The following is a 22,113-nucleotide window of genomic DNA, read 5'->3' as shown; positions in this document are numbered from 1 at the left end:
AAAATCAAAAAACATTGCCCTCTGTCAGATCTTTGACACAGCAAAAACATCCTGGGAAAAAGTGAACTTGGACATAGCATTTCTCTCATGCTGAAGAAGTCAGTGCGAGTCTCCCAAATGTGAGGGGGGTGAAAAGTTTTGATTTTGACTATCATTTTTCATTTCAAGAACCAAAAGAACACCACCCCCTTCTTCATCAGTGGGATAATAATGCACCTTTAGATATTGAGCATATATCTGTACGTGGGTGTCTGTGATAGAGAGAGAGAGATAGGGCTCCATTTGTTTGGTGGTGGGTGGTGGGGAAGAGTTAGAGAATCTGTAACGTCAAATCATGTAGTTGGTGTTTTGGCTTTTATATGATGCCTTTGTGTGCGGGTCCTGTCTGAAAAAGATGGGAGAGAGAGAGAGGAGAGAGAGAGAGCGCGCGCTTTATAGTAAGCTCTCAAGAAGACAAGGAATTACTGGAGAAATAAATGGGCTGTGGAGATCCTCCTTCCTATTTTGCAATGTCATGTCACTCACTGACCCCCCAAAAATCATAAATAAATAAAAAAAACATGTGGACAAAAGAAAGGAAAAAAAAAATATTTTCTAAGGGAAGGTCAGACAAGGTCAGGCCTCTCTGATTTAACCTTTTCTCGTAAGCCAAAACATCAAGATCAAATCAAATCAATATTGCCAATTGGGGTTCCACATTCCTCGAAGTATAAAAAAGAGAGAGAGGAGGAAAAGCCCAAACCCTAACCCTAACCCTAACCTTACCCCACCATCCACACTTGTTTGTGACCATTATGTTCCCTTCCCCTGTTCCTGTTCCCCCAACCTTTCCATCCCTTGCTGTGGTTACAGCTGTCTGAAACACGTGTTTAAGGTCTGTAATTTGTTCCCCCACCTTCTTCTTCATTACATCCCTTCTCCCTTTTTCGACGAGATCTAGAAGAAGCATCTGGGTTTTTCGCTCTTTTTCGCAGCATGTAATTTCCGGATTTTTCGGATCGAATAAGTTCGGCGTATTTATGTAAACCATCTCATTCGCGGGGCGCGGACAAATCCCCGAGACCGTATAAAAATTACTTCGATGAAGACTATGAATTTCAGAAACGACGACTGACTTGTCGGAACACCCTGCTCCAGCACCTTTCCATTCACGAATTACATTTTGCATCTCTCTATTCAAACCAGAAAAAAAAAAATTGTAGTATGCCTAACCATGTGGGCAATAGGCAGGGTGGGTAAAGAGGATGACCCATGACTTTGCATTCAAATATGAAAAGATGGCCATGGTCCACCAACCCGAATTCAATTTCTAGCGACTGTCTTCTTTATCAGTCGGAAGCCAAAATTGACTGAATATTTTCTAGTCCTATGTGTCTTCACAACTCAGCCATGTTCATCGAACATGGCCACGAGATCTCATTCGGTACGTTCCATACGTGTACCGCGGATCAAGCCCGATTGCTTCGACGCAAACACTCAGAGGATCGAACATGGCCGTGCATGCTTAGATGATGTGTTCCCAAGCTCGGGGGAAAACTGTCCCAAAAAAGTCCTAGACTTATTACATTTTTGCCCCTCCGGTCACTTCACCTTCAAAAGATGAGACCCTCGCAACAGAAGGACCCGGAACATTCAATGCATCGCATTCAACCATTTCCATTCCGATGAAGTCTTGATTTCTGTGCGGCATCCGTGGAAACGCTGACGGGTCTGAGGTTTTGGAGGAGGATCTATCGATCCATGCAGGCAAGCTATCGTATTTATGGTGAACGAAGAATGGTTTGTCAGGTGTCCTTCTTTGTGTTAGAAAAAATGTCCATGAAGTTGTTGTCCAATTCCTTTTCTGTTTTTCGACCAAAAAATACAAAATGCCTTTTGTGTTTTCTGAGGTACACGTTTGCTCCAAGTCGTGTAAGTTAGATTTTTTTTCAAGTTCCTTTCCTTTCGTGAAACGATGCAAGAGGCGAAATTTTCCTTTTTTCTTGGAACTTGCCGGATATGGGAAATAACATCGCCATACGAATTGCATATCAATGTTGCACGCACGTTAATTTTTCTAGCGTCTTGCTAACGAGTGTCTTGCTAACGTGTTCTCAGGATACTGGTTAACCATACTTAGGGTTTGTTAGTTAGAAAGAAAACTGCCTCCAGAAAATTATTTTCTGACTTTTCAGTATTTTGACGAACGGAGTAAAAATAAATAAATTTTTTTTATTTTGAAAAAGTAAATAATATCTTTTAATAATAAAAATTATTTTTTAAAGAAATTTTAAAAATAAAATAAAAAACGAAGTAGAAAATTTTCGGCCGCCAACAATAATTTTTCGAATAAGATTTTATCTTAATAATGTTCTAGAAGTAGAAATTTTCAACTGTTGCCAAATGAATTTGTATTCTAGGAGCAAAAATTTTATCCTATTATCGTACGCTTTTCTCTAATTCTTCTAGGTAGAAATAGAAAAATCAATCTCTGATCGGAACTTAATTTCTAATGCAGAAGTGTTTCCATGCAAGCCCCACGTACTCTTGAAATCATGTGATGACTGAAGAGTTTTCTCTGAGCACTTGAAATGCGGAAGGAGAAGGAATTTGTCACCGGGTCATTGGGGGGGTGTGGTCCTAAGGCAGATCGTACTACGATGCCTGCCACAATCAACAAGGTCTCGTCACATCTGTACACAAGAATGGAAAAATTAGAAGCGATGTGGTCCATCAACAACCCCCCCCCATACATACAAAGCCCAGTCAGTTCTTTTAAATTCAATTATGTCCCTTTCATCATATTTTGGAATGGCGATCATTAGGTTAGCTTGGGCAAAATGATAAAAAAAAGAAAAAAGAAAAAAAGAAAGATAGGAAGAACAATCGTTACAGTACAGAGATTTTACACAACACCCACGAGGAAAATGAAATCCCCACCTTTCTTGTGTGAAGAAGCACATGAGTTGGGTCAGTCAATATAGGCGAAAAGATAAAAAGAGTGGCCATCGTTTTAGAGTCCAACAAGCCCTGCCTGAGATTTCATCTCGTGGCTTTGCTCATCCTTCTCTCTTTATTTGCACTTTCGTTTTCTCCCCGCAATTCAGGAAAATGACTGGCATATCCGGTGGCTCAACCAGTCACATATAAAGTTTTCTAACCAACACTTCTTGGGTGTCGAGAAAATCCAAATCATAGAAAAGCCAACAAGTTCACTCTGAAATTTTCGATTCTCAAGATCTCCATGAACAAGATGTCCTGGATTCAATCCATACCAGCCAGATAGAGAACGTATCGAAACAGAAAAGAAGATTACGAGCTACAAACACAACACTATATTCCAACACACACGACACTATATTCCAACACTTGCTGATGAATGATTTCAATACCTTCTTCACCAGTTTTACAATCCTAATGACAGGGTAACAACTCCCTCAAACAAAAAAAAAAAAAAACAATGTCAAAGAATTATACCAGGTATTCTTCACATATGGTCAAAACATTTTAAACAAGTGGTCTCTGATGCTACACTTCCAGCACCTTCGACTGCTAACTATGCTACAACTGTCCTAGACACCTCTGAGCTTATAATCTCCTTCGTCATCATTGATAGAGGAGAGATGGTAAGCTGTAAGCAACAAAAGAATGATACCTGTTTGAGTTGACAACGGCAAACTCAATGGTCAAAAATGGTGAAGGCTTTACAAATGTGGTCAGCCTTCAGTCTATCAAGAATTTCACTCACTCTACTTGGGTTTCACACTTCTATCACTCTTCTATAAAAAAGTACATAAGCAGCGGAAGTCTTAATTTTCTCCATGCTGATTGGGTACACGTGGCTATCATCAAAATCGTACCATCGATTGCCACCATGCTGCATCAGCAAGATAACATAGGTCAAAAGTCGTCAATTGCAAATAATAGGAATGGTTTTGTACAGTGTCTCACTAGAAATTGCCAAACCAATCTCCATGCCAAATTATATTGCCAGAAACATGAACTAATTAAGCAATTACTTCTTAAAATTAATCACAAGACTACATTAACAAATTAAAAAGCCACATACTAGAATCGCCTCTAATGAAGTTACGTCTATCAGTTCTTTGCGAATCGATGCAAGTCATCCAATAATTTTCATCAGAAATTGATCTCCATATTTGGCTGAGATCACAAGCTGGACCACTTAAGTTTAAGTGACAACTATGCATATACAGGTAGACACAAATAGGATGCTGACAAATGACAATTAATTCTAGCATTACCAGGTAAGAACAATGCACAAAAAGTATAGAAAACAGATATAAGATAAACTGCGTCCGAAAGGAGTGAAGGAGAGCTTACATGGACAAATGCAGTATAATGACCACCTCCCATGCTGCCGTAGTGATTACTAACCGCATAAAGCATGTAGCGGCAAGATGATTGGCCATTCTTGCATGCAATGTAAGCTGATAAATCAAGATTGTCTATGGGGAAGTCAACATATGTCTCTAACTTGTTTTTCATGAAACGGCTGTAGGAGAACCTCTTCAAGTGAACTACTAAAATCTCTGGCAGTCTCCAAAGATCTAACTTTTTGCTAGCTTGGCGGTGCTCTTTGCACCTGGGACAGTACCTGTATTAGCATATTGCACTACCCCCCAGTTAGAAAGAAGTACTGAATATGGAGAAACTAGGAGTTGATCTATGAATTAGACCATCAACATGTGAGAGATAAAACTATAAAGTCGTGCATTGCTTCCCAAAAATCACAGTGGCAACTGACCAAAACAATGACAGATTTCAGCTTTCACGTGATACATGGTTGTTTTATATAAGTTTGAAAGAGATATGAACCACCAGGATAGTGAAGGCCTCATTTCGAAAATGTGCTCCATGTGGCTTGAGGATTGACAGAATAAACGGAACTTAAAGCAGAGATTGAAAGGTATCAGATTATAAGACCTAAATTTGAAGAGTACAGAGCATATGCTCTTGATGACAGAGATATAAACGACTAGGAGATCACACCTATATAAGCAACAGAAATTTAGACATATATAGATCTAAATATATATGTACATAGGTATGAATCATTTCTAAAAGTTATGCACATCATTATGGGCAAAACTAGTAATAAAGCGATCTCTATTATGTCAATAATAGCGGCATCTAAAAGGTTATCTGAATAAAAAGCTGATAGATCCAGATTCTTCTTGATAGAAAAGGGATTCCAGAAAGCACGAATCACTAGACAAAACCTAGGGACATTTTTCAGTATGTAACAACCAAAACCGTGGCATGTTATATAAGGCTCCAGCAGCCAATAATTTGCGCATCTTCTCAACCAAACTTCTAAATGGAAAATGATGTTCTCAAGTCTGAGCACTGACCACATGTCATCCGGTCCAAGCGGCTCCTCTGTCAGGAAGGCTTCAAGGCATTTGTACAAGGAGGCAGTCTCTAGAGCTTTTTTAGAGAAGAATCCCGTCTTGAAAATCTCAGGCAAGGAGCTAAGAGGGCTTGCATCGTACTTTTTTATCTGGTTTTCGGGCCAACATACAAGAACATTCAACTGCCTGGACATTTCAGCCTGCACCACCGGCTCACTCATCTGAATCTCACAATCCTTGGTGATTCCCTTTCCATCAGTTAGATAAAGCTTCAGCTCAGAGTCTGAGGTAGAGCCAACTCTTTCCACATCAGAGTTATTAGACATTCCAGGACCTATAATGGAGCTCGAGGCATCTTCTGCAGTCGTGGCATCTTCAGGTCCACTGCTCTCTGAGCAATCATTTTCATTTGCAACATCTTGACTAAGATTGCGGAAAGGATTAAGTAGTCTCAGATAGAGGCTACAGAAATTAGATCCGTCAGCCGGACCACTGAGCCTTGCAACAAGAGGAATACCAAAAGACTTCCAACACCCCGAAAAATTACCCTGAATGGACTGCCTGACTCAATAAAGACAAATGAAAAGTTATTAATTTTGAACAGAACCCAGTCACTTGAAGTTCTCAAGTAAAATCAGATCAAGGTTGGTGGGTTTCTGTGATACTTGGGATGTCATCCTTCTTCCATGTGAAAGAATCTCCTTATGAAGATCATGTGAAGGAAAAAAAAAAATGAAGATTCCGCTTTCTATTTTGGATGAGGGGAAAAGAAGTCTAAGAGTATTGAAGGAAAATATACACACCTAGAAGTTTCAGAATGCAATACTTGGTTGAAAAACCTAACTTACATGAGGCCAAAGTGTTATTTGCTAGGTCATGGCATACTACACTAAGATAATTTCTTAAATGTGATCCTTTATAACCGAAAGGTTCGCAATCAGATGACTTAAAACATAATAATTCAAGCACTATTCCAGTGAAATAAAAAACAGAAATCTAAATGTTAAAATTTCTTTGTGGTGGTGGAATGTACACTTACTCCATCCTCTGATGCATGAACACAACCAAGGGGAGATCTTCAGAATCTTTTGCTAACCGATAAGCAACCAGCCGATCTTCATCCCTAATCAACGTTAAAGAATCTGTAGGCTCCTCCAGATAACGTATGATACGGTTGTTGTATATCTGAAAAAAAGAAATATGCTCTCTGTAGATCACTCAGAATTCTAAGATTCAAACTGACATACCCTCGGAGACAATTTCATACCTCAGCCAACAAAAGGGTCTCATCTTCCCCAAGAGAACAGGCAGAGCTTAGTGCCCGAAAAAGATCTTCACATTTTCCAAACTTCGGCACGGTAATGGTATAAGGAGACAGCTTAGTACTCCCATCGGTAGTTATGACTGTCAAAGTCATCGTCCGCATAGTTGTTGAAGGGAGCGGCAAGGAAACGTACATAAATGGATCGAAAGTGACCGAAACCTTCTTGCAAACAGGACACACCAATGTTGATTTGTATTGACCCTGCAATTAGGAGACAAAGGCAAGACTTTTTAGTCAATAAATTCAGTATCACTCTGTATGACAGAAGAATGATAAGAGCATCAATTTGTTTCCCTCAAATGGATAAAAAGCCACAATTTCCCCATAATGTTCGTGTCCTTCGAATATATGGTTGTCAATGAACTTTTAGGGCTGCCACGAATACACAATTCAAACCTCTGGAGTGCTGTCTTCACGGACATACATACACTTGAGAAACTATGTTTTTTAAACTGGAAACCAAACCTTTCCTAAGACACCTACTCTCCAATGCCCAAAAGCTCGTCGATTGGTCTGCTGAACCAGTGATCCAAACTACACAATAAGATCAATGAGAAAACGATTCCGGAGAACATGGGAAGACATACTCACTTGACACACATCAACTATTACAGAATCATTCCGCGCTAAATGATAATGCCAATACTCATCAGCAACATCTTCATCTGGTCGCCCATCTGCATCCTTGGCTTCTACATAAGGCTTGCATTTTACCCGATTGAGATCTTCATGAAGTCCATCCAAGAGAAAAGCAAGGAGCTCCTTTTACGTAGAATTCATTCAATGATGAATAAGTTACATTCCAAAAAATTCTACCCGACCAGGGAAAGAAAAAACAAGCCAGTGAAATGAGGTATCAACAAACCTGAGAATCATGCTGGTTATATCCGCTAAATTGAGGAGCAAAACGAGCGAGCTTTGATTTGAACGTTCTTGGTGCAACTGGACTTGCTCCAGGAGCCCATAATTTTCTTATCAAATCCCCAAATGCTAAAGCAATCTCACCCTATAATGATACAAGCTGGTAAGTGTAATTATTCAAAAAATATCCTCAAAATGTGCACTGACCATCACAAAACATGACGACTGCATTTTTAGCATTAGGACTAGTCAAAATAAATGTCTGAAGAACATACATCCATGCCCAGCGGGTTTTCATGATTTATCTCCCTAGCATAATCCCCAAGGAAATAATCAACGAGCTTTGGTGTGTGCGCTAAGCACTGTAGGGAACTATTCATGAAGCAAGTATTGCCAAGATTCTGTAATCCTGTCAATCCCAAGGAACCAGCTTCTGAGCTTTGATAAGCGGATGACGTATAAACTCGAAAAGAATCAGAGTTCCCATTGCATGTGCTTCCATTAATCGTAATGGAATTTGTTCCATTGCAATATGGCAAACCCTTCTCATCCTTTTTCCCTTCTCTACATTTGATGGAATCTGATAAACCATAAATTTGCAACTCCAGGAGAACCTACAATGAACCATGCCAGAAGTGAGATAGGCATGCAATGCACGTATATCTACTAGCTCCGTCTCCCTTTCTTTTTTTATGAATACGATAGTACAGTCAATTGCTCACAACAATAGGAAAAGTCACTTTATTAAAGTTGAAACGGCAATACAAGCTCAACTTACAAATTAAAGCAGGCTGTAAGATAAGCAACCAGTTATATCAAGCTGTAACATAAGTAACCATGCTGTAAGAAGATGTAAATAATTACTTTAATTTACTGTTAGTCTATAGTGTTGAGATGACCACTTCGACTCCTATATAAGCATTGCTGTGACAATCCATTTGAATGAGCAGAAATCTTGAATTGAAGACAAGCATATTACTAAACTGCTTGTCTTTGTCTATTTAAAACCTTATAATTGGAAATAAAGACCCTGCTTCTCTGCTTTTAATTCATTTCCTTATTTACCAGCTCCAAATCTAGAATTTCCCCATTAGTACAAACTCAACATCCATCTGTCGTCGTCTCTTTAAAAAAGCTTCTGCTTATCAAAGGAAGAAAGAGGAAGCACTGACCTCCTGATCTGACATTCTCGAACCATCCTTTGAAAACCTGTTATTGTCATTTAAGAAAAACAGAGTTGTCTGACCAGAAAAGTCCCAAATTCGCATCTGCAGAACAGAAAATGTCAAAATCCATCTGCTTTTGCCCAAAAATGCATTTGATTCATCATAGAAAGTAAGAATATTACCAGTTCAATATCAACACTAAAGATCTTGCAAGCTCTTTTAAAAAGTTCGACTGCATTATCCTGCAGTAATGAACAAGACCTTAAACAAGCTAACCGAATAAAATTCCTCCAGGTGAGGTGGAATAACAAGCATTGCAACACAAGCATTATCATACACAAGCTCTTCAACCAAAAGACAACCTGAAAGCTGTGCAAAATCCAAGTACCAAGAGCCAACCCGTTTAATTGATCGAGTATAATAATCTGTTCCATAAGGTAAAAAACTTCCCGGCTTTTACGCGTCTCCAAATCTTTCAAAATTAGTTTCTAAAAACTGAACTAAAATGTAATGTCGAATTCCATTCTTTGCAAAATACGGGAAGGGCGCACGCCTGCACCCATTCATGCAAGTAATGTGTAGAGAGATTCATCATCCACCAGAGGCACCCATTCATACAAAGCATGATTCATTGAATCACATATCCTCTTTCATTATACCATGGCCTGCAAATCAGTACAACCTCTTTGACCTTCTGATGACTATGCAAATAAAATATAAAAATAAATAAATCCGAGAGATAAGGACAGAAAAACAGCACTTGATTCCACAGCCATGACAAATAAACTTTCTTTTGGAGGGGCAAACAGCAGTACTGAGGTACTTTCTCTTTCTATAATTAGCAGTTCTAAACTCATTATTACTCAAGAGGACACTAACCATCCATCAACGAATATATGTGGATAAACCACATGTCTCCATTAGGAAAAACTACCTTTAGTACTGGATTATCTACGCAATGTGACTCAAATTCGCACAACCAATGTCAAGAAAGTTTGATGAGTTGAGTGAAATAGCTAAACGTTCAGCAGAAGGAGCCTAGACTTCCAAATCTGTCCTCCTAATAGATGTTTGTCTTCTTACTTCCTAGTAAAAGCTATGGTCTAGATAAACTTCCCCTCCCCCCCCAAAAATATATATATATATATATATATTTTTTTTTTTTTACAGCACGCAATTTCCGAATTGTGATATCAAAATTATTATCATTGAGTACAACCATAAGACAACCGAGCACCTGGAATCATAAAAAACAAAAAGACAAAAATCAATGCCAAAGCTTGCTTATGAATTGAACTAACTTTTTTACTTATTCTAACAGCCAATGAGTTTGCCTCCCTTAGCACAGAAAGCCTGAGCTGCAAAGGATAGACATCAAACATATCATCTTCAGCAGCCGAGAAGCTCCTGCTCTCCTTTACAGCAACTTTAGAGTCGCTATGCCTGCACAGGAAGTAAAAGGAAGACAAGAGCCTCACGAGTAGGTATTAGGCTTCTTTGAATGATAAAAATGAGACGTGCCTTAGCCCTTTAAAGAGCATAGTCAGCAACAAAAGAAACATCATTAAATACTCAAAGCACCATGATTTCTTCCTCACTTATATGTCCAGCGTTCACTTAAAAAAAAAAAAATGCATTGTTGGAACTATCTACTGCTTCCTATTACTAGCAACAACCCCAATGATATCGACATCATCTAAAAGAGATGCGTATGGCATTAACAAGCCGTGACTTGCACTCAGGTTAACCCTAAGCTAAATGCATTACTTACCACTTGAGTGCCTGAACCCACATTTCACCGGAGACCAATGCAAAGTCCCGGCCCGAAACGCCCACCTCGCCATTCTCGCGATCCTGGGCGGAGTTCTCTTCTCTCCTCAAATTGAACGCGAGATCTGAACCGAAAATGTTGTTAATTATCTTCATCGGACCCCCGTACGACGAAGCTGGCGACGCTGCATACGCGATTCCTCTCTTCCCACTGGACTCGCCCAACATCGAATCGTGCGCATCCTTCCACCACCTGAGACAAACCCCGATTCACATCCCAAATTCCAGGGCCAAGAACACATCCAAAAATCCTCCGCCATAGACGCGCCCAATCCAATGCGAATCACAGGCAAGACCTTTCCAGATCTCAGCGCGACCAAACCCACCAGCGCCGAGACCCGCCAAACGCCGTCCGAAAGGAAACGAAGGAACAAAAAAAGGGAACTGGAAAGGGGGACTACCAACCTGTAGGGCACGAAGTAGACCCGCTGTTCCCTGTCCGACTCCGCGAGCTGAGTCGCATCGGACGAATCCTCGGCGGGCCCGTCCATCAGAATGCAGAGGCAGAGAGAGAGAGAAATAGAGAGAGAGGGAGAGAGGATGGAGATTCAGAAGCAGAGAGTCAGAGAAAATGCAGAGATAGCTTGGAGCGTCATCGAAGAAGAAGAAGAAGAGAGAGAGAGAGAGAGAGGATTGATTGAAGGAGGAGGGAAAAAGGAAAGAAAAGCAAATCGTGTGAATTTTGTTTCCGTAGATTTAAGTCTGAAAAAAGAAAATGCAGAAAAAAAAAAATGACCCTGCGGGACCCACGAAGACACCCCGAATTCTGAATTTCCGAGTCAGCCCCTTAGCTTTTCAGGTTTTTTCACTTTACCACCCCAACCTCTTCTTTTTTCCCTCTTTAAGTCCCCAGCGTAAATTCAACCCGGGGGAAAAAAAAAAAGGAGCACATCTGCTTGGTTTCTGGTTTTGTTTTTTCGAGTTGAAACAAAATAAATTAGATTGAGATGATGGTTCGTTATCGAACTTCCTCAACCGATTAAGTAAAATTTCGACCAAAAAACAAAAAAAACCGATTAAGTAAAAAGAGAGTGTCGACATATGAAATCTATCGAGCTCGTGCTTAAACTATACACGTAATCGAGGTGGGAACAAATATCTTGACCGGCATTTAAGATGTGCAAAAAAAGCACATTAGTAACACGGTCCCATGCGTCATACATGGGTTAGCGTCCCTAATAGAGCTTTTTAATTCCCTAAAAAAGACTGAATTTTTTCCGCCTAAAAAATAATCCCGAAATTTCCGTCCGCACGTCCTATAATCGCCATTAGTTTCTTTAAAAATTATCGACTTCCGAGTCAGTTAGGGGTTCATCATCAAACCCCGCGTCTCGTTAACATCTTCACATTCATATGAAACGACAATAGCCTCCCGACCGTCCGTGACAATTTTCGGATGCGCGTCGAATAACACGACATCCTCGAAAACGCTTCCCATAGTGAATCTTGTTTTCTAAGCTCATCCGGATCCCACCCACATACCCATGATGGTTTCCCACCTCTTTTTGCACGATTTGAGGGATGCAGCTCCATGCATCCTCAATAAGTATGTTTTGCACATGTTCCGCCTCAAATTATTCGAGCTAGCATCCGCCCATGGGTTGGCAACAACGTAGTACGGTCGCAAGAAACTTAGAATTCCTCCTCGCTCAACGACCTTTCCGCACCATATCCCAAGATCCAAATGGAATATCCCGCCGCCGATTTTTCTATTCCAGTTTGACTTGCCGTGGCCGAAATTCATTGCCCCCAACAAGGTAAAAAAAAAAATGGTCACGTTTGGCCGTGTCGTGTACCACCGTTGCCAGATGCCGTATCCGCATTGGCCGATCTCCAAAGCGCCGTCCACCGAGAGCCAAAAGCATCCTGAATGCCGCGAGAGGTCGCAATGTCGCACCCCAAATCCGCGATAAGTCGAGGGATGACGTGGCCGTCCTCCCTCCGACTCGAGGGACGTAATCTGTTAACAAAGGGCGCTGATTAGTTCGGCCTAGAGTTTGCGCATGTGAGAGAGAGAGAGAGAGTACAGAATAGAGATTGAAAAGTTACCAAATACTGAGAATTGATAACAAGAAATGAGCAGTAGCCGGCTAGCCGCAGGAGATAAACTATGTGCTACATCGATACAACCAGTGCTTCTCGGCATAGCAGCATGTGTGAGTGAAATCGGGTTCGGATGGACGTAGAGATTATTAAGTGACAAAGCTAATCTCGACATTCAATAAAAGCGCGAGCTTGTATTGTAGGCACGGCTTCCAGGGTACGGACCTCTAGGCTCCAAACGGTCCCTCGCGCCTCCGTAATAACGTGCCCGACCTTCGAAGGAATCATACTGATCGGCATCATAGGGTCGATAGGCTTCCCCAACAGTTGCTGAGCTGGTGATTCCACCAAAGCCCTGAGGGTCCCTCGGCCCCATGCCGCTGTTAGAGTACTTAGACATAAAGGCCTGCTGATACTGTTGCTGCCGCGCGTTCGACTCCCTCAGGAGGAACTCGTCTCTATGGCTAGCGTGCCGGGTGCGGAGAGCTGATAGCTTTTCTTGATATTGAGCATTGATTGCATTAATTTTCTGGTGAATGGAATGGACAAACATGTCAGTACCGATTGCATTAGCGCGAGAATTATGCTAAAATCAAATCGGAGTATGTTTAAATAATGCCAAAAAGATGCTCTTAATGCAACTGAATCATCTTGTGCGACATCTTCTACGCAAAACGAGTTGAATCAAGACATGAAAGCATGAATCAAGGCATTTTACAATATAAGAAATTTTCTAATCTGAAAACGATACTTGGCATCCGGATAAAAAAAAATAGAAGAAAACAATACTTAGCGAACATCCACAAATCTGTACCTGCCATCTTTATATGCAGTATCCCTTTTTTTAAACAATAACATACTAATAGATTATTGTACATTGTGCATCAGTCGCTACATGATTTAAGCACCAGTTTACAATTTCTTCCACAGTTAGTACACTCCTCAGCAATGCATTTGCATGGATCTTTGACTTTAAGTAGCTTGGTTCAGGGATGTTTTATGATGTTAGCAACAGGAGGATCTTGACCACACTATATTTTTATAAAACCGCAGATGTGGCTTTTGTTTCCCTAGTTTAGAAGTTTCCAAGAGTCTCCTTTGAAGAACGGGTAATGCAGCTCCATAGAGAATTAATAACTCATCTAAAAGTGCGTCGATTTTTTTTAGGAGTTCATGATAGCAAGTAATCAAAGGTTACATCTCGTTGAGAAAAGGTAATCTTTTATGAGATAATAAGAACTGGCTAGAGGTATTCTTCAAACATTAGGAGGTGTTCCCAACAGTTACGTATTTAATCGCTTCTCAGACGATAAAGAACAGATAAGTTGTTTTATGAGAAATTGCCAAAAAAAGAAAAAATGGAATTTCCTGTGCTTTAAGAAAACCCAACACTAGCAGCTAGCATTCAAAATGGTTTGACTCGTAGTTTCAATGTTAACACCCCATCCAAAACACCCCTTGGAACCATCAGAAGAAGCTAATGGGCAATCAATGTGAGCTAAAAAAGACCCAAATGCCATACTGACATGACTCATAGTTAACGGAAGAGCTGCATCGGCTTTATGAACAGGAATTCCACAGCATTGCGGTTGAGAACAACAAACACTGCAGTTTCTCTCTGCGTATTTTAATTACTACAAAAGGACAAGCTCTCGAATTCCCAGGTCACTGTCACTTGACCCTCCCCCCCTCTCCCTCCCCCTCTCCCTCCCTCTCTCTCACTCCCTCAAGCACACCCCCACACCCCACCCACCCAACCAAAGATGACTATAAGAAAAAACCTTCTTCAGCATCTTTACAGAAACAGGAATGATATCCATAAAATAAACAAGCATAGACAGGTAAACACTTCCTCCAATTTAAAAAAGTAAACAAGGCTATTGAAAAGACAAGCACTTTAAAGGGCAAGGCCAGCTAACCTCTCTGTGTCTAACATTTTCAGCGTCCTCTGCATCATTCAATTCTTTGGCCAACTTCGTAATGTCATCAAGAAATTTCTCCTCAAGACCTTCAAAAGTTTGAGAAAAAGGGACTTTCTCATATTCATGGTCCCCATCTTTGTTGTGGGTCTGGGGTCTTATATCATTGTTGCCTTGCTTCTCCAACGCAAGTCTTAAATGTGGCTTCTGACCTTGGTAGTAAGATCTAGATGCATCACCACTCTGACCTGGATCAATACAAGCATGTTCACAAGGCATGAGAGTCCAGAACACCATTGAAAGGTTCATAATAGTTGACTTATAGCAATATTCAGTTACAATTAGGTCAATTATTCATTAAAAAAAAATCGTCATACACTGAAAAGGAACAATAAGAGGTGCATAAAACTCCTTTCAACCATCACAGAGGAAATGATTGCTTAGAAAATGTTTTGAATACATTTAGCCACAGCAACATTAAAATTTGTTGAAGCATGCCTATCCTTTAAAATATGAATTGCGATGTCCATATACACGAGTTAATAATCAGGAACAAGATAAAATTTGGCAGTTACCACAGCAAAATAATGACTAAAGAATCATGTGAAGTGTAATACAGCAGGAGTTGTCTATTACTAGTATGAATATACTGAAAACCTTGAGTTTCTAGACCAAATAATCCCGACAAAATCATGGATTAATGTATCATCTAAAAGTTGGAAGGAAGAACCCAACTTTAAGGTCGTCAGAACAACCTTTGCCATAATACTCAGAAATAACTTTTCTCAAATTGTGGATAATTAGTAGAACCAAAGACCAATCAGCATCATACATAGAACTCCAGTGACATATGAATGTCGATGTGTGCATGAATACTGCATGCAAGCGCGAGCGTGTCCACCATGAGAGTGAGAGAGAGAGAGAGAGAGAGAGAGAGAGAGCTTGCCTTCATAAAGCATATGAGAAGCCAATGCACTCGATGGTTCTGATCCATCTCTTTCCCATCCACGGTGTCCATCTGCTCTAGGAGTAACATATGTATTATCTCTTTCAGGAGTGAAGGCTTCTAGCTCTCCTTGATACTGACCAGAGCTATGATCCATCTGTTGACCGTGCGGCATCTGAGCAGTGACATATGCATCTGCCCCAGCATTCATATATTGACCCTGCCGTCTCATTTTTGCTACTCCCACAGTAACCACGGCAATATCAGCCTAGACCTGGCAAATACAACGACCAAATGAAGTTCGAGAGAATAACAGCAATCGATAAAAATTCTGACACAACATTAGATCTGAACAAGGTAACATGATTTCCCAACTGATATATGCGACAACTGCCTATGCGTCAGAAAATAAAGAACTAAATTCTAGCAAAAAGGAAAAGAATTTAATCTTTCAAAGTAGGGAGAGGCAGGACCAATCATCATAACACAATCAGAAACAGTTGTACAGTATAAACCAATTTTACCCATTACATGGAAGTTGAAAATGAGACAAATCCATGACAGAGAAAACAAATAGAACAAGAACAGGCATGCCACGAGGGCAACAAACAAATGTCAACAAGCTCATCCAATTGAGGCCTAAATCGCAAAAATCCAGCTTTTCTTCTCCCAATTACATTCATAGTAACATCTAAAAGGAAGGATGAAGCTCAAAAGTAGACCTCCAATTTGATAAGAGGTAGCAAAATTAGATTTTTATCGCATTCCCAGCATTCAACTTAAGCACGAAATCATGTCCTACCATACAAAAACGGTATTTTAACAGTAGAATTTCGATCTTTTGATTGAAATTTGAATTGCACCATCAATCTCAGTTACGCACTCCGCAGCGCCACCCCCCCCCCCCTTCCCCCGCCCCTAAAAAAAAAAAAATGCCACAAGCTTTCTTGGTTGCTTTCTTGCCGCCGGGAACACAAATACCACTCTTTCACAGGATTTTCAACACAAATTCAAATTCGAGTACATGGTGAACAGTTAGCAAAAGCACAAACCTCCTGGCGACGTCTCTAAATTGAGTTTCAGCTGGTATTACACGGCGGCGAGAAGAAAAGAGGTGAGATGGAAGTCGTTCTAAGCACCAATCAACCAAAGTGAGAAACGAAGAATGAGCCTCCGGCCAAGGAATATCTTCGGAGCTCTGAGATGAACAAGGGCAAATTTTCCTCCCAATGTGGAATTGCCGATGCCCTAATTGCGGAGCTGGGCCTAATATGAAGGTGAGTTGGGCATATTGAAACGGGTAAAATTTCAAATAAATGCATGCAGTGCCCTCATTTTTTAAATCAAGGTTTGAAATGAATTTTATTTTAAATAAAGATCTAAAATATCTTATTTATTTCAAAGAATTGTCTTATCAAGAGCATTCTTTTTCTTTTTGTTCTTTTTTTCATTTCTTTCTTTTTTTTCCCTCGGTTTCGTCGGTAGGCCAGGCAATGGCAAGACCATCCCTTGCAACCGTTGAGGGCCGCCTCTCCTTGACGGCCCCTGGCAAGGCAACACACCCTTGCCGGTGGCCTGGCCGGCCAACGCAACCAAGGAAAAAAACAAAGGAAAAAAAGAAACATAAAAAATGAGAATAAAATAAAATAAAATAAGGATTAATGTCACGAAAAACTCTAAACTAGTATACTTACGATAAATTTATTCCAAATTATTTTTTTGATCACGAAAAATCCTAAATTAATATATCCGTGATAAGTTAACCCCAAACTAGTACACGTATGATGTTCTTTTTGTTCTTTTTTTCCTTTGGTTTTGTTGGTCGGCCAGGCAATGGCAAGACCATCCCTTGCGGCTATTGAGGGCCGCCTCTCCTTGACGGCCCCTAGCAAGGCGACACACCCTTACCGGTGGCTTGGCCGGCCGACGCAACCAAGGAAAAAGACAAAAGAAAAAAAGAAACATAAAAAACCAGAATAAAATAAAATAAAATAAGTATTAATATCACGAAAAACTCTAAACTAGTATACTTGTGATAAATTTAGTCCAAACTATTTTTTTGATCACGAAAAATCATAAATTAATATATCCGTGATAAGTTAACCTCAAACTGGTACACTTGTGATAAATTTGTCATCCGTTAGTTTTCGTTAAATTTTACATTCAAATTAGTGAGTTGGATTACACATGGCGCTTAACGGGTATCTCAATTTGGGATTTTTATCCTCTGTTTGTCACAAGTATATTATTTTGAGGTTATTTGTGGTATTAATCCAATTTAACCGAAACTAATGGAGGGTAAATTTATCACAGGTACGCCAATTTAGAGTTTTTTGTGGTTAAAAATAATAATTTGGGGTAAATTTATCATAAATGTAACGGTTTGAGGGTTTTTATAGTCAAAAAATAGTTTTGAGTAAATTTATCACAGGTAAACCAGTTTGTGAATTTTCATGATAAAAAAAATAGTGTAAAGTAAATTTGTTACGGATATACCAATTTGGATTTTTTTATAGTATTAACCCCAAAATTTTTTAAAAAAAGTTAATAACAAAAATGCCTTTTATCATACCCTTTTTTGAAACAAAGAGAGCATTTCGAGCCATTATTTAAAATTTTATCTCCAATGAAATAAGAAAAATTAAAATTAAAGCTCATTTCATTTCTCGAAAAACAACTTTCAGAAAAAAGATTTTCCGGCATCCCAAAAAATAAATGAGTGAAATATTTTCCACCCATAGAAAAACATATTTAATAGTGGGGAAAATGATTTTCTCTGTTTGAAAAAAGTAAAACATTTTTCCTCAGCTTTCCCTCCTCCACTCTATCACATTCATTTTCTTTTTAATTAATTTTATTTCAATTTTCGAATTTTTTTTTTATAATTTTTCTTTTTCTTTCTTCCTTTGCCGGCTACGATGACGGCCGGTGACCAGCCACAGGCGAGGCACGAGCTCACCCGTGGCCGGCGAGCGAGGCCGAGCCTCACCAAATATATCATAAACAAAACATACATCCTGGGCGGGCATTGTAACGAGTTAAAGATAAGTAATAAGAAAACAAGCGTCCATAACACAGTATTGCTCTATCTTTTTGGAACAAAGCAATCCCTTTAATCAAATAATTACAATCATTCATACCGTAATTAAAACTTTTCGCAAATTACGGTAACCCCTGCTAGTCGAGGGGTCATCCGACCTCTATGAATTAGCCACTATACTTGAACTATTAAGATTACTTCTTGTAGTTCAGCCGATGATGCATAGAAGCGCCGTAGTACGAGAGGACCACGGAAGGACCTCGCCTTCAGTGTAGAACGAGCCGAATTAGGCACAGGCAATGAAGCCGGTTTGATCGATCGAACTGGTTGTGCTACTTTGGCCTGTTGTACTTCCTAACTCGATACGAACTCGTTGATGTCGTCCATGTGCTTTGAAGAATAAGATCAGTTCGATTTGGTTCACTTTGGAAGCTAAAACCAAACTGGATACCGAACCAATCTAGCTCAGGTAAAAAAAAAAAAACATGATCATATATAACTATAAAAGTTGCACCGAATCGAACCGAATAAACAGGAAAAACCGCCCCAAACTGCTTAACAACATATCTTCACTGCCTCATATATCTTTTGGGCCATTATACACTGCCTTTAAAGAATGACAGCATTTGATGCATCAACTTCTCTGTTCGCTGCTGAATGCCTCATCTTTCATTATGCTCTTTTGCAGTGTCATCCGGAGACAGCTGAAGTTGAAATGACTTATGACATCCAATGCACCAATGAGGCGTCTAGATCCAAAAATATTTCCATTTAAAAGGGAGATTCGTAGCACTTTCGAGATGTAGAAAGAATAGTACACCAGGAAGTACAGTAAAATATGGCGTGGGGGATCTCATGCTCGGAAAAGAAAGTAGTATCCGACCTTTTGAAGTCGCCTAAAGATATGGGTATGGGGGATTTTCAACTGTTGAAGACCAGAGATCCGAATCCGATCCTGAAATTGAAGCTGATGCAGGTTAACTGCTCATTCAGGTCATCCTCCATGGTTATCCTTAGAGTGTACAAGCCCTGCATGTTAATGAGATCCGTGTATATGAGCAGCTCAAGATCCTCCTCTTATCTCCAAAAGGTTTAAGACTTTGTATGCACTTAGAGGAATGTGAACTTTGTCAAGTAAAGATGAAAACTGGATTGAGTAAATTCATCATGGGACTCTACACCGATGAGCTACAATCGCAATTCACTAAAAGGCTATCTATCTCAGCATCTCTCTTGAAACAGTAATAGCCAGGCAAGCCAGAAAAGCCACAATACAAATCGCTCGGTGACCATATTGACTATTTAGCACTGACACCTTGAAAATTTCTACCTGTGACTAACATGATCGCATCGGAAAATGGCAATGGACGAGAATATCAATGCACGTGTAGTTGTTTGAAACTTACTGGAGGAGTAAACACAGGTAGACTTTGGGTGTGGGATAGCACGAATTTTCCTGCCGCGATAGGACAGGATATCTCTTCACAGAGATCATGGGTCTCTGTATGGACTTGAACCCCAAAAAATGTAACTCGTATCACTACTTTTCCGTTGGAGAGATTTTGACCTTGAAAGAGAAAAGCAACAGGTGTAATGATAGGTACAGTGAATAAGCCGAGTGTAAAATTGCATATATGCACAAAAAGCTTCCCCAAGCACACAAGTGATCAGTGCTTAATATGCTATACATGAAAGACTAGAGCAAAGAATTATCATCCTCAATCCATACCGAGATTGATCAAAGCCTACATTAGATTAGATTGTAAACCATGGCCAAAAGCCAAATTACAAGTTAGCAACCCACGAACAAGTGATGCAACAAGATGGACCTCGCATGAGTAGCAGCAGCAGCAACCAACTTTGTTCCATATATTGTATCCACAGGGAACCTCATTCTGTCGAGCCATTAAGCCTGAAGTAACTACAGTCGTAGTTTTCTTAATAACTTTATGTTAACTAACGGATCTATCATCATCATCCTCTTCTCCACCTTACTTGTCTAAGAGTCCCCTTTCTAGGCCACCATATACACATATGTCCTTTCATATTCTGAGAAATGAAACTGAAATTCCTGGACTCCCATAGGCCAATATTTACATGGAAAGGGAAACATAAGATTACACTCTAAACATATGACTAGGCATCACACTTGCTATTTCGTATGGACTTTGCTTGCCGTTCGTTACTGAGGTACAGGAAGTACCAGGTAGTGGATATTTGGAGGTTTTTCAACCAATTCAGGCTGAAGCGATGGATCCGGGTAAGAAATTCATCATAATCAACGAGTTAATACTTACTGTCTTTAATCTGAATCTTTAGCCCACACACACACACACACACACAAAGAGAGAGAGAGAGAGAGAATATATATATGATAAGATTGCCTTGTGGGAAGAAAAAGGAAAAACACCGATGCCCACTTCATTGCAAAGCAAGCATCAGGTATGTTTTTTTCTCAATATGATGTACTTAAATTGACTAAGGAAGGACCTTCACTTCACAATCGTAAAAAAGAAAAGAACAACTTGGCACGAGCTTCCTTTTGGCTTCCAATCATAGCAAAACCCTCCAAGCAATCGAATCAGAATCAGGAGAGTTGTCCAGACACTACATCTTAAATTATCCGTAAACTTGGCGCGGCAACTTCACAATTTCCCAATGAAGAAACGCAGATTTAGGCGGCGCGAGATGCAGGGGATTAGCATCATACGCAAATGATGAGTGAGAACAAGAAGTGAGGAGGAAACCGATAAAATGATCCAACAGCGAAGACCGCAGTCATCGAGCTCCTAACCCACATGAACACAGAACGACAGTCCAACAACAGTGTAATAGAAGAGACTGATTCATTCCAAATGTGAAGAGTACCCAAGTATAAGACCTTCAAAAAGTAGTACCTGTAGAAGCAGAGATGTCAAAGGTGGTCGGCTTGCCTGGAACCACTGGGTTAGGCGATATCTTAACATCGGTCACCTTCACAGCATAGTCCCCAGAATTATCTGCATTCACAAACCAGTAAGAAACCAGAAAAAAGGGAACCGATTCACGTAATTGCTAAAACAACTCAATTATCGCTCAGCAGGACAGGATCATATGTACGAGACTGAACAGGATTAAGAGCGAAGAAGACTGACCACAGTACTTGATGTGGGTGGCGCAAACGAGAGGCAAGAGGAGAGCGAACGCGAGGACACGCAGCGACCCCATTTCTTGGTTTTTTTTAGCAAAAAGGAGCGATCTTGGGGATCAAAAGAGAGAGCTTTTCCAGCGGAGAGGAACCAGCGGGCGAGCGAAGTTGATCCCGGATCGGCAAGCTTGAGCGGACATCGATCACTTGTTGTTGTTGCCCCGGATAGAAAAGAAGGAAGAATCTGACAAAGCGCAAGAGGTAGACGAGAAGCGAGAGAGGAAAGCGCTTGTCGTGTGCTGCTTCGCGACAGATTTTTTTGGTTTTTTTTTAAATTTCTCTCTGTGCAGAGGTTGTAATGACGATGGAGTGGTTCTAGAGAAGGACAATCCCTTTGTCTTTCACCCGCCAGAGAGACATGGACATGCGTTCGTTACTTGGTAATTATTTTCTCCCTTTTCCCTGGAAGGGGTAAAGTTTGATTGGCCACGGCACTTTGAAGC

General features: G+C 40.2%; 3 protein-coding genes across 6 annotated transcripts in view; all 3 read right to left on the bottom strand.

The window, feature by feature from the left end:
* Window positions 1-3,339: 3,339 nt before the first annotated feature.
* On the bottom strand, window positions 3,340-11,191 carry LOC115735275 (ubiquitin carboxyl-terminal hydrolase 8). Its single transcript, XM_030666438.2, has 13 exons — window positions 10,941-11,191; window positions 10,477-10,728; window positions 10,007-10,148; window positions 8,888-8,947; window positions 8,712-8,807; window positions 7,815-8,153; window positions 7,544-7,684; window positions 7,270-7,440; window positions 6,622-6,879; window positions 6,394-6,539; window positions 5,355-5,915; window positions 4,324-4,597; window positions 3,340-3,856 (listed from the first exon to the last, which is right to left on the bottom strand). Exons 1-13 carry the CDS (start codon window positions 11,024-11,026, stop codon window positions 3,740-3,742), a joined length of 2,643 nt encoding a protein of 880 aa, XP_030522298.1. The 5' UTR covers window positions 11,027-11,191; the 3' UTR covers window positions 3,340-3,739.
* A 1,377-nt stretch (window positions 11,192-12,568) lies between these two features.
* The window catches only part of LOC115735281, a 13,919-nt gene continuing 4,374 nt past the window's right edge, over window positions 12,569-22,113 (bottom strand). Inside the window, exons 3-6 of one of the 3 annotated variants that reach the window (XM_048284248.1) lie at window positions 16,496-16,567; window positions 15,444-15,717; window positions 14,498-14,745; window positions 12,569-13,107 (exon numbers count right to left, since the gene is read on the bottom strand). In XM_048284248.1, the coding sequence (XP_048140205.1) occupies window positions 12,754-13,107; window positions 14,498-14,745; window positions 15,444-15,675 (834 nt within the window). In that variant the 5' untranslated portion in view covers window positions 15,676-15,717; window positions 16,496-16,567 and the 3' untranslated portion in view covers window positions 12,569-12,753. Of the gene's footprint in view, window positions 13,108-14,497; window positions 14,746-15,443; window positions 15,718-16,495; window positions 16,710-22,113 lie in introns of those variants that run through there. The other 2 variants (XM_030666450.2, XM_030666449.2) reach the window with 2 other exon arrangements.
* On the bottom strand, window positions 19,036-21,942 carry LOC115735284 (putative phosphatidylglycerol/phosphatidylinositol transfer protein DDB_G0282179). Of its 2 annotated transcripts, none has more exons than XM_030666458.2 (4): window positions 21,618-21,942; window positions 21,381-21,482; window positions 19,890-20,050; window positions 19,036-19,512 (listed from the first exon to the last, which is right to left on the bottom strand). In XM_030666458.2, the coding sequence occupies exons 1-4, from the start codon at window positions 21,688-21,690 to the stop codon at window positions 19,405-19,407; spliced, it is 444 nt and encodes a 147-aa protein (XP_030522318.1). In that variant the 5' UTR covers window positions 21,691-21,942; the 3' UTR covers window positions 19,036-19,404. The 2 variants fall into 2 exon arrangements, 1 of the variants encoding a protein (XP_030522318.1); XR_007199565.1 differs by lacking the exon at window positions 19,036-19,512 and adding an exon at window positions 19,519-19,748 and having other exon boundaries at window positions 19,807-20,050.

The sequence above is a fragment of the Rhodamnia argentea genome, chromosome 8 (genome assembly GCF_020921035.1).
Source record: "Rhodamnia argentea isolate NSW1041297 chromosome 8, ASM2092103v1, whole genome shotgun sequence".
NCBI lineage: Eukaryota > Viridiplantae > Streptophyta > Magnoliopsida > Myrtales > Myrtaceae > Rhodamnia > Rhodamnia argentea.
Note: the sequence above shows the minus strand (reverse complement) of the source record. Positions and strands in the feature narration are given on the sequence as shown.

Excerpts from the sequence above, each read along its gene's own strand:
- LOC115735284 (XM_030666458.2), bottom strand. The coding sequence starts at position 21,690 with ATGGGGTCGCTGCGTGTCCTCGCGTTCGCTCTCCTCTTGCCTCTCGTT. Across the intron at positions 21,483-21,617 it reads CACCCACATCAAGTACTGTG|ATAATTCTGGGGACTATGCT; the intron begins GTCAGTCTTCTT and ends TTGTGAATGCAG. Across the intron at positions 19,513-19,889 it reads TACCTGTGTTTACTCCTCCA|GGCTTGTACACTCTAAGGAT; the intron begins GTAAGTTTCAAA and ends ATTAACATGCAG.
- LOC115735275 (XM_030666438.2), bottom strand. The coding sequence starts at position 11,026 with ATGGACGGGCCCGCCGAGGATTCGTCCGATGCGACTCAGCTCGCGGAG. Across the intron at positions 6,880-7,269 it reads TAATAGTTGATGTGTGTCAA|GGTCAATACAAATCAACATT; the intron begins GTGAGTATGTCT and ends TCCTAATTGCAG. Across the intron at positions 5,916-6,393 it reads TTCATGCATCAGAGGATGGA|GCAGTCCATTCAGGGTAATT; the intron begins GTAAGTGTACAT and ends TTATTGAGTCAG.